The 12,066-nt window shown below is 36.0% G+C and overlaps 1 protein-coding gene across 6 annotated transcripts in view; it reads left to right on the plus strand.

Annotated features, from left to right (window-relative positions):
* Nucleotides 1–12,066, plus strand: part of LOC121639698 (phospholipid-transporting ATPase ABCA1-like) — a 165,289-nt gene that overhangs the window by 109,323 nt on the left and 43,900 nt on the right. For all 6 annotated transcript variants that reach the window (XM_041985132.1, XM_041985133.1, XM_041985127.1 and 3 more), the window contains 3 exons: nucleotides 5,990–6,167; nucleotides 7,318–7,433; nucleotides 8,931–9,075. In XM_041985132.1, the coding sequence (XP_041841066.1) occupies nucleotides 5,990–6,167; nucleotides 7,318–7,433; nucleotides 8,931–9,075 (439 nt within the window). The remainder of the gene's footprint in view (nucleotides 1–5,989; nucleotides 6,168–7,317; nucleotides 7,434–8,930; nucleotides 9,076–12,066) is intronic.

Consider the following 12,066-nt stretch of genomic DNA (forward strand, 5'->3'; position numbering starts at 1 on the left):
CCGTACAGTGTAGATGGTAAAGAGCTTACTGTGGGATAAAAACGGCTGTCATGTCTGAAGTGAAATGTCAAAAGTCAGAAATGTTAAAATCAGAGACATGTTTATGAAAAGGTTACGGTGGCCATGAGGTGGCAAAACAGAACTTTAGTTAATCAGCACTTATGTAGAGCCTTTCAAGCTTGACTTCATTTTACAAAGTAGTGAATATGTTTCTCATTGATTCATTCATTAATCCACACTCACACACCAGTGACAGCTTAACTGGCCACCTGCCAAATGGAGCAATTTGGGGTTCAATGTCTTTGCCTGAGGAAACTTCTGTGCATAGGTAGGTGAGTGATTGACCATCAGCCCTCTGACCAGTGGACTATCTAAGCCTTTTGACTGTAAAAAAAAAAAAATAAAAATCTCAAAGATACACAGCAGCCTTTTGCTGAACAAAAAAAACGTTGTCCTTTAACAAAAGAATACTCAATATTTTAGAAAATGCACTTCACAAAAACATGTTTTTCTGCCAAGTTTCTTTGTGTTTTTGCTTGATCTTTTCTCTGTATTATTATACTTTTCAAAAAATTCTGGTATTTTTTGTTTCAGTTTTTTTGTTTTAACTAAAGAACCACAAGAGATCAGTTATTTAAAGGTACATAGACATTAACTTCTAGTAAAGATAAGTAGCACAGAGAGGGAGAAATATAAGTAAGAAACAATAAGACATAAAACATAGCACACACTGATAAATAATTTGTTTCAATATGCACAGTTTCAGAGCCCCATGCGATTTACTTACAGGAAAGACCAATTTTTTTTCCTTATGCCTTTTCCCCAAGTAGCTGTCGGTGAGAGAGATTAATGATGTGCTAAATCATATCGGCTCATACAATGTAGACCAGATATTAAACAGATTTGTGTGTGTAGTGTTTTGTTTTCTTGTTTTGTGACCATAACCACTTATATTGAGCTATAGTGTCTTCTTCGTCATTATCAATTGTTGGCGCTTTTTGTGTTTTCAGTCTTTAAGAAGATCAATAAATGTAATCGAAAGTGGCTGGACATACCCTTGCACAGCAAATGATAAACAGTGCAATGATCACAACTCCTGACAACATACAGAGCTCTCAGTGGCCTTTCCTGGTAGTTTTACTCAATGCTCCCCTACTGCACTCAGTCTGGTATTTATGTAGTGAAGGAGTGCCGACGACAACCATGAGTTACAGACGAAGACTGCACCATGGCTGGGGATAATTACAACGTCTTGCCTACCGTAGATTCAGGATGATTCTCTTTCCCTACTACCTCTCGGTGCAGAGTGTCACATAATTTAAGAGCTCTGATTTCCAGATTAGATTGGACATTCCTTCATGTTGAATAAGTGGGCAACTTGCAGGAACAACTGGGGAAGGAGAGCATAGGTAAGCAACTGACTAAGCACAATGTTAGGTTGTACGTTAGTACAGAAAAAATCACTCATCGCCAAACTCCTATTTTACCATCAGCTCTAAAGACTGGATTATTGTTTTGGTCTAAATTCATTGCCCTCTTACCAGCCCCCATTTGTAGCTGCATATAGTGAAAACTGCTCATCTTAACTATACTTTATAGCCTGAACCAACAAGCCAACACTCAAAACTGTGAAGAAATCCAGTAATTATCAACTAAAATGAATAATGATATATACTTATCAAATTGTTTAAGTGTAAGAGGAAATCATTTCAAATTTAAAATCATAACTGATTGCATAGATTTTTTCCCCCCGGAAACCATTGTTTGGTATAAAGATTTATTTGTTTTGTTATTTGTTTATTTTTGGAGCACAGGCATGACACATTAGCATCACTTTTACCTGGAAACAAAGAAGAACTTATTTAGGGCTGAGGACTGGTTCCTCTCAAACGTTGTAGTTTGAGCTGAATTTGACTTCTGCAGAAGAAATATTCTTCCCCTCTTATATCAACTTAAAAAAAAAAATCACTCCTTCGATTTCCCTTTTTAATCTTTTCTTTGTTTACATATATGTGCAAAAGCCACTTGGTTAGGTTGAGGAAAATGATTACCTCATTTAGGTCAGGGTTAGTGTAAAAGACAGGAGTTAGCATTAAAATGTGACCTAGATGTTCTTCAAGGCCACAACCTTGATTGGATTAGGAATAAATGTGTACGTGATAGTAATTTCCAGAGATTCAATGTAGAAATAAACTTTGCAGGAGACTGGCTGTAAAATAGAAATGTTGAACAGATAAACAGTTAACTGGTTGCTCAATCCATAATAATCCATGATCTTTTATGTTGCACCTCCACTGCATCTGCTGTATACAGTGTATATTTTATTTTAAATGTGTAATAATTTGTGTTGAAGATTGTCTTGTCTTGTCTTGTCTTGTCTTGTATTGTCTTGAAGACAATTTAAGTTCCATTAGTGTGTGATTATGAGCATGATGAGCATGATATATTGAATGTGAATAATTGTGGTTCTTTTGTTTGTGAATAATTGTGAAATTACAGACGGCTTATAAAAACACAGATACCTGAAAGCCAAAAATAAGGAAACCAAGAGCGGTTTCTTAAAAGTAACATCATTGCCTCGAGATGAAGAGTTAACTATCTCATTATCTCAAGAAAACAAGCATTATTTTCTCCCACGGAGATGTTTATGTTGTTACTTCCCAATGACAAAGAAAAGAGTTCAGCCAACAGAATAACACATGCATGTCTTGACTTACTGTTATTAACGCTCATCAATTGCAACAATTACCAGTTAAATTAGAAGCTAACATGTTCAAACTCACCATTATTATCTTGTAATCTCAAGAATTCAAAGCTCGTTATCTTGTGATTATTAGTTACAGTAGGTGGTTAGTCAAGATAACACGAAAAACATAACTCACCACATTAAACTGAGCTTTGTGATCTCGAGATAATCAAATGAAAAATAAATAACTACTGGAATGGTTGCTTGTACATCCGTACAGAAATGCCTCTTCAGCCAATCAAAATGTTTTGGAATATAAGGTAGTCAATCTAAACTTCTCATTGGCACTAATGAAATGTTAAGAGAAAAAAATGGAGCATCCTGAGGGATAAGTGGTTTACTTAAGGCTATTCACATTGTCCATGTGGGGAAGCTCTTACTTCCTATATTAAAATTATTGCATATCCTATTGTTTGTTTTCTTTTATTTATTACCTATCACATTAGTTAAATCCAGACAGCCTAGTGATTTTGCATTTGTTGTTTTTCTTTTCATTTTTCCCAGTGAATTTGTTGTTTTTTAATTACTGCAGAATGTTTACTTGGCGGCTGACAAAAATCTTCCTATCAGCTAGCTGAATTAAATGATTTATATTCTGCTAATTAATACCATTTCTGTGCATAACACAAAAACAGACCATTTTAAACATTACATAATAAAGCTGCCCAATTATCAGCAATTTCCACCAGCAGCATCAGAATAGATCTTTGCTTTACTTGCACAGAGGTCCTTACAATTAACGATTCAAACGTTGAATATGGAGCTTCAGATTCAAAACTCCTACTCTTGGTCCCCCTGCACTGTTGCATTTAAAGCGATGCCCTGCAGTCCAAGCAATAAAAAATGCCTAAAGAAAAGCAATACTTTCTCTGCAGCTTTACTCCCACTGCTCATCTCTTTTGTTCTTTCATTATTAGTTAAGTAGCAGATTGCTTGTCCTCTTTTCACAGCAATTAACCACCTTCAAGCATTCTGAGTGAGATCATTCATAGCTTTGCCCCCTACATTACGTCCTTACCCAAAGCACACAGCTCCTGAAACCAGCAGAAATGTGGGTTGGCACCCACTTGCTTTAAATGATTTCATATTTATGTGTTCTAATTGTGCCTAGTTGGCGTTGATAAATGAAACCGTGTAGCCACACTGGGCAGCTTATTTAATGCTAATTATGCAGCAGGACAGAGGTTGAGGAATGCGGGGGTTAAAAGAATGGAAACCAATTTTGTCCAATGCTAATTGAGAAGACAGACTGAAAGACATTTTCAGAAGTAGGATGGCATAAATGAGGATGTATGACTGCGAAATGAAGGCTGGCAGTCTAAAGGAAAAATTTGCATTTTCCTTTTTATTTATTTATTTTTTATTATTATTATTTCCTTCTTTTTTTTTGTTGAAAACTGTCAGACGTAAAAATTGGTCAAGATTTTAAACCTGTGCTGTTTTACTTTATAGAATCCTCTGAACGTTTGTGAACCTTTAACATTAGAACTTGGATGCAAAGTCTACAAATCTGAATGAATTGGACTTAAAAAAAAAAATAAATAAAAAAAAATGAAGAGGCACAGAGATTCTTTCAGAGGAAATATATTCCATTATTACATATCCATGAGTGATTCAAGTTTCTCAGCTTGTGTGTTTGGTAACAAATTTGAATATGAAATTACATTTAGATGTCATAGGTCAATAGGATGACAACTAAATGTGGGTAAACTTGTTTTATTTAAACAAATTAGGATCTGTCAAAGTCCAAGCTTCGTGACAGGGTCATGGGATTATGTGATGGCACCAGTAGAGCGTATATTTTGGATGACCTCAGAGTTTGAACTACATCTGATCACAATTTAAGGAAAAATGTACACAAACTGAGAAAATTCAAGATTATTTTTATATTCTCTTGGGGAGTGGCAGACCAACAATGGTTGTTGTTAGCATAGTGTGTTATAGTCCTCAAGGTCTCAAAGAAATTGATTAATTTTTAAATACTGGCTCTGGTTAAAATCTTAACTTGCTTTTTGATGCATTATAAAAACTTATAGTTAGTGAAACCCGCACTTGGCACCTAATGGGACTTTGAGAATCAGTCATATCGAACAACTTTGTGAGAACTTTTTTTTTGATGATTTATGAATGTCAACATAATTAGATTTCAAGCTGCTATCTATGCTAAATCAATAAGGACAGCTAAAGTATTTAAATATTACCAGCGAATGACTTTTAGAAAAAGGTTGCCAGTTACAGACATGTTGCAGGAGAAAGTTTAAAAAAAAATTAAATAAATTTACATTTCACAAATTTTCAAGCATCACTTTAACTAAGATACCACGAGGTCAAAGGGTCTTGCAGACATATATTTGGTTTCAGATGAATAGTGGAGCATTATCAACTCTTTTGGTTGGCAGGATAATTAGTCACTTTAAGTATTTCGGCAGCTGAAACAAAACTTGTCTGAATGCACCCTAACACTGCAATCTGTCAAATGCAATGTCTTTACTTCACCCGGTAAATGGGCCAAATGGTGCTTCAGTATTATTTAAGTGTTGTCTGGTTCATTTGAGCATAAAAACATAAAGATGTGTTTATTTCTCACAGAATATCCTAATTTTTAATCAGTAATTAATTAATAGTTCTTTTACAGCCACAGAATTCTGCATACACTGCTCACAGCACTGTGTGAAGTCATCTCTCACGGAGGAGGCGAAAGCAAATACAGCTGTATATAGCAATGCTTATTGCTGCATGGCATTGCTAATCAAGTCCCCAAAAAATGATTTTAAATGCAGTGAACATCACAAAAAGACAAACAAAAAAAAAAGTTTCATAGCTGGCAATTATTGATTTCCTTTAGTTTTCAGTTAACAAGTACTAAAAAGTAGCTAAAGAAAAGTACAAATTTTTGAAAAATGTATATTTCTTTAAAAATGTGTATAATGCAATTCGTGTGCATGATATACCATAGAATCGTTTGCTTCACTCTACGATCATTGACCTGTTTTCCTTTGTTGCAATTACATAATTTTTCTTTTATGGCTCTATTTTATAAGAATAATTTAGGTTCATTTTTAAAGCAAAACTACAAAGGCATTTGTCACAAAGTACACAAGTATTCAGAGATCTCCCCTCAAAGAGTCTAACAGGACATTAAAAAATTAAAAGACAGAGCTTCAGTGGAGTTATTCCCCTCTTCCTCATGCACAGTGTTAACTCTCTTACTTCTTATTTTCTGTGCTCTCTCTTCAATCACAGGGCCACAACCTCAAATGACGTGGTGGTGTCCATTTGCGTTATATTTGCCATGTCCTTCATCCCTGCTAGCTTTGTCCTCTTCCTCATCCAAGAGAGGGTGAGCAAAGCCAAACATCTGCAATTTGTCAGCGGAGTAAACCCAACTGTCTACTGGCTGGCTAATTTTGCCTGGGACATGGTGAGTGCCAGCTTCATCCAAATGTTGTTACACCTCTTCTTGAGGCATACTTTGGGGATTCTCTCATGATCACATGATAAATGAAAACTAGCCATGTACAACAAAACATATGGTAGATTGTGATCCTTCCAGGTCAGGTTTATGGCCTCCTTTTAAAGGTACGATGCAACTACTCTCAAGACTTTATTTCCATCTAAGGCTATTTGTGAAAAGTATCCATCCACTGTAATTGATATTGCAGCTTTGACACTGCTGGGAAAAGCTTCACCTGAGCAACAGTTATTGACTGAAGCGTAATTATCGACAGCAGCTGCCCCCGCTGGTTATGCTCAACAGGCTCACCAGTACTTTCCTTTAGGCATAATAGAAGTAAACATTTCATCAGGCACCTTTGGTAAAGGAATGGCAGCAGGACACTCATCATTATGGTGGATAAATGCTGTCTGAATGGAAGACAAATGCACCTGAGGAGCCAGTCTCCAGGATTCTGGCCTGAAGCACATTGCATTACCATGCATACATATTCAGAAAATAGGGGAATCACAATGAATAGGTATTATGCTGCCTAATATTTCGGGTAAACCTTTTCTTTGAACCATGACTAAACACACATTGTATTTTTATGGCATTTTATGTTGTTCTCCAAAAGAATTTCAAACCAAATTTGAATGAGTATTAATCACTTTTATCATTTTATTGGTTTAGTTCTTTGAGAAAATTATAAATCTACCAGTGAAAGCTTTTTTCCACGTTGTTTAGACAGTGAGTTGATTTCAACAAATATTAAATAAATATTAAACTCTTCGATGAAAATTTCACTAAACCAAGCACCGATTCAGTTCAGTGTGTCACTGAGTGACTATTTGCTTCAAACAGAGAACAATCGGGGGGGGGGGGGGGTTTACTCACTGAATTAATTAGAAAGTTAAAGCTGGATGCATCCAAGTGCAAATTAAAAAGTCAGCTACAGATTTCATTATTACCCAACCTCGTAGTAAAAAAAAAAAGAGATGGAAAAACTGTCAGAGCAATATAATTTTTCAGAAATGTGCTACAGACCAGCTTTTTAATCATGCACAGGCCTAGGCCTCTACTTATGATGGAGATTGCTGCTTATTTTCTGTTTGCTTGTTTATGATTGTTTTGACAGTGTAACTACATCATCCCCTGCTTGATTGTGATTGTGATCTTCCTCTGCTTCCAACAAAAAGCCTATGTTTCTGCTCCGAACCTGCCTGCCCTGATTCTGTTGCTCATTTTGTATGGGTAAGTAATTTTAAAAGCAATACATTTCCTAATTTTTAAATAATTATCAATTACCTTCAAAGTTGCTGCAGGTCTTAATTTTGTGGTTTATTATTGTTCAGTATAGTTCAGCCATGTCACATGGGCTGTTTAACCGAAGTTGCTTACCACGCGATAAGTCTTATGAACTATCCAAGTTCAAAATGTTAACTTAATTAGTGCCTTTGCATTCGATATACAATTTAAATTCTAACAGAAATCATCTGTTTCGATTATGTTAAATTATTGATCAGCTTTAGGATCAACTTCATTGTCCCCAAAGAGAAATTAGTCATGGGCTTAGCCGTTTTAAATGGTTTTTGCTCACGTTCATCCAACTGTGAAAGACAGCATTCTTGAAAATGGATGTTTGTATCATAAGGATTTTAGAAATCTTGGTTTTAAGGTTGCCTAGTTAACAAATTCTCTGATTTGAGAGGCACTTATTCACCAAAAATGCTTGAATATAGAATATAATTAGAGGTAAAAACAATATATGGTGTTGTTTTTTGGGTTAGGACTGTCTTTTTAATTCCCATCACATATTGGCAATTATGTCTTCTTTTAATTATGGCAAGGACAGAGCGAGGTGAGCTGCTCATTCTTTTGACTTGCCTTGATGGATGTCTTGAGGTCGGTTGAATTATTTTTGACAATTCAGCCAGAAGAACATCAACATTAATCAAACAATTGACAGAAAGTAATTACCAATGATAGTCTACTTAGTGTAAGTACTTGTTTGACATAATTATACCCAAGTCAGTGCTGCTTTGCACTATCTCCAGCAGCACATTAATTCAAGTTAGTTCACATTAATGGAAGTGGTTATTGTACCATGTGGCAATTCAAATACCTGAAAATATTTGTTTTAGCAATTGTTATTTATTTATCAATATTTTACTGATCTAAAATTTGACTTCTTTTTTTGTAAAAACTGAATTAATCTGGAAAACAGTGATGTGTAAAGGTTTAATGGAGGGGGATGTGTTTGGCCTACAGTTCAATTAGGTTCATGAGAAAAATGTATAAAAAAAAAAAAAGAAAAGATATTTTTAAAATTGCATGCAAAGGTCATGTTTTAGTAAGGGGACTGGAGCTAGATATCCACCATGAGACCTCTTCACTGGTTAACTCCCTCCACTCTGAACACCAAACCCGATCTACTGCCTACCAAGTGTGGGTGGCTTTTTTTTTCTCCACTGCTTTAATGGGTCACTTACTTAAAATGCAAATGATCAGAAGAGGCTGGTGGTGTCATGAAATAGCACAGTTGACCTGGTAATCTACATTCATGAATTGAAGATGGCTCACATTCAGAAACTGATAATTTGATATTTGCCACTACTATTACCTCTGATGATTATCTTAATGATTATGGGCCAGAGTGGAAATCACCTCTGTCATTTTAACTTGTAGAGTTTTGGTTAAATTAGAAGACCAACAGCTTAGTATTATCTTCCATGTTTTGTCTCGCATTAGATGGGCTATCACCCCCTTGATGTACCCTGCATCCTTCATCTTCAGTGTACCCAGCACAGCTTATGTGGTGCTGACCTGCATCAACCTCTTCATTGGTATTAACGGCAGCGTGGCCACTTTTGTCATGGAGCTCTTTGACGATGATGTGAGTGACAGCCTGAGCCAAACACAAACATACACTCTTGTCTGGGAAACACTGGGTCTTTGTTTTTCTCCTTTATAAGACTATTTGACACATATCTAGACACATGAGGTATGTTTTGATTCACAATTCCTTTTTTAAATATGTGGTAAATAATAATGAGATAAATAGAAATATTTCAAACAAAAGGATCTTAGTTCAGAATTATTCCTGTAAATCCTCATTTCAAGATTAAAAGAAAATATAGCCACAAACAAGTCTCACTTGCCTTCACCTCTTGGTACTCTTGTCTTGAGAGTAACCTAGATGTGTCAATGTCCCAGAATGCATTAGACAAGTAAATTGTGACCTCAGTAGGTCAAAAATGTAGTAAACACAAGATTTTTAAAGTAATTAGGAGTTTTCACATATTAACAGGAAGTTTTAGTAGAACAGGGCAATAACAACATATTACATAAGGCCAACAACTGCACATACATTTTAAGTTCCTTTTAAGATGTAGTTTAAAAAAAAAAAAAAAAAAACTTTCAGTGTCTCTGCACTGTTTCACTTTTCAGCAGTTTTTTGGGTTTTGCAAATGGAACAAATGCCAATAAAAATGGACCTGCTGTTCTGTTTTTTTAAATGCACCACTCACACAGAGTAGCCAGATTACAGAACGTGAGGTACACAATTCACATTAAATCAAATTTTATTTATATAACACTTTTCATACCAAAGAGCATCACAAACTGCTTTAAATAATAGCAATAATTAAATATGCAATTTAAAAAATAAGTCTTTACATGCCTAAGTATATAACCAAATCGAATTAAAAACGCACACCCAATCATTCATAATCTCTCTCGCACTCATGCACATAAAGCACGCAAAGCTATCTCTGAATTCTACCTGTCTTCATCCTGAGGTAATTACAGCTTTACTTTTTAACCTGGATTCTGATGCATATGCATTCATCTTCACACAATTAGAAAACACACATTCTTAAATTCATCAGTCGTATAATTAAATCCATAGCAGCAAGAAGCATTAGTTATCCGTTGGCATGCAGTGTTCGGCAATGGAAACCATGGATGTCGTCAATGTCCACTACTTTGTCACATACCTCCCATTGGAAAATTAGATTAAGTACGCATTTTGATAGCAATGTTATTCACTGATTACACCGTAAAATTGTACTTAGGAATTGTTCAGAATGCATAAGGATCTAAATGCATTGACATGGCCTTTAAACTCTGCAAGATTTTTTTTTTTTTTCATAGATTATCAGCAGAATGTGCTAAAACCGATCTGATCTACAAAGGCTGCAACTGGAAACCACAGGAGCTCCCTCCAAAAAAGTATCAAAAAGTTAGAAACAGCCAGACTGGTCAGAGTGGTTTGATGGGGAGCCAGGTAGATGTGATGTTAAGCCAGTGAATGTACAGTTTTACCATTGGTGCAGACTTTTAGCACTCGACAGCTGCAAACAAATTTACTCTTTACTGTATAACGTATATAACTGGCTGCTGATTGACTTGGATCATAGATAAATGCTCCGCAATGCTGAAGCAAAGTCTTCCTTCACGCATGTAGGAGAAGTGTGTATCCACCTGGCAAAACTTTTAATACAATTCCTTTATCCTCTCAAGGATTTTTCAAAGAAGTTATTTTCCCAATTCTCTTTAATGTTTAATCATTTGCTGAGAATTGGGTCTTCGGAGAAGTTTCCTCATCCATCTTTCAGCAAGCGTTCATTTTAACTGCAAGCTGCTTCAGTCTCAGAGGACTCAAAAGACAAAGACACCAAAAAACGAACTAAATAAGAAATGGAGAATGTGGCTTGGAGAGGAAGAAAGTGTCGAAGAGGATGCTGACTGTCAATCATTTTACTTTTGATTATAATTTAAATCAAACTTCATGAAAAAATTAGGCCAGTTCCAAGTGTGCAGTTTGTGTGTCAGGACTCTTAAAAGCGTGACGATTTGGGAAATTATCTGTTTTCTTTATTTGAACTAAATATGTCTGGATTGATTTGTAGACTTAATAGTTACCCACACAGGTTTTATCTTTCTTTTTTTATGTCTGTTTGTTTCCTTATACTTTGAATTTTCTAGCTTTGTGCTGATCAGTCGTTCCTTGTAAACAGACACAACACATCACTCTGACAAGCTGCTCATACATCTGATGCTTCATCAGAATGTCTCCCTCAGCCACATTCCCTTACTTCAAACACTGTGTAATGTTGTCTGAAAGACTTTGCCTCTGCACGGTTTGTCCCCGCTGACACAGATGCCTTTGACTTGATGTTTCCTCTGGCGCTGCACTGCGATGTCATGGGATGTTTCCTGTCTCCTAACAAAGCTGCCTCGTCTGCATTGTGATTTCATTATAAGCAGCATTCATTATCAATTTGTATTTTTCAGTTGGCGTGTCTCTTCTGCTGCAGTTTTGTTGTCTGCATTCTCTTTATTTATTAATACAATGTGAGTGGAGCATATTACTCATAAAGGGTGCCATTATTGGTAATTTAATGGGCAGCATGTCGCCCACAGGCAGCGTAAAGAGATGGATTTACAGCCTGCTTTTCTTGTTCAAGGCTTTAGGGAAAGCAATGCGGTCTCTGAAAGACTCAGTGACAAGTCTCCATAATAATTCTGCTAATCTAACTTGATTTCACTGATGATAATAGAGCCTCATGGGTCAATATCAATCAAGGGCTGTTACAACTTAGAACTCATAATTCTTTATCAACGGGTTCTTTACAAAACAGCTGAAGTAGATGTGACAGTGAACTGATGTGCTCCAGTTCCTCAGAGAGAGTAGATCCTGCACATGTCAGCTCAGTCTAGTGCTCTTCTGCAGCCTCACAGCTTTGCCTCATCATTTAGACTTCTCAACGGTAGCATCAGCCACTCAAACGTTAAAACTACAGGCTTCAGCTTGTCTGTCTTTAAGCGCAGGGTGAATTTAGATCCCTTTTGGACATAGCACCATTTTACCATGAGAGGAAAT

The sequence above is a fragment of the Melanotaenia boesemani genome, chromosome 5 (genome assembly GCF_017639745.1).
Source record: "Melanotaenia boesemani isolate fMelBoe1 chromosome 5, fMelBoe1.pri, whole genome shotgun sequence".
NCBI classification, from domain to species: Eukaryota; Metazoa; Chordata; class Actinopteri; order Atheriniformes; family Melanotaeniidae; genus Melanotaenia; species Melanotaenia boesemani.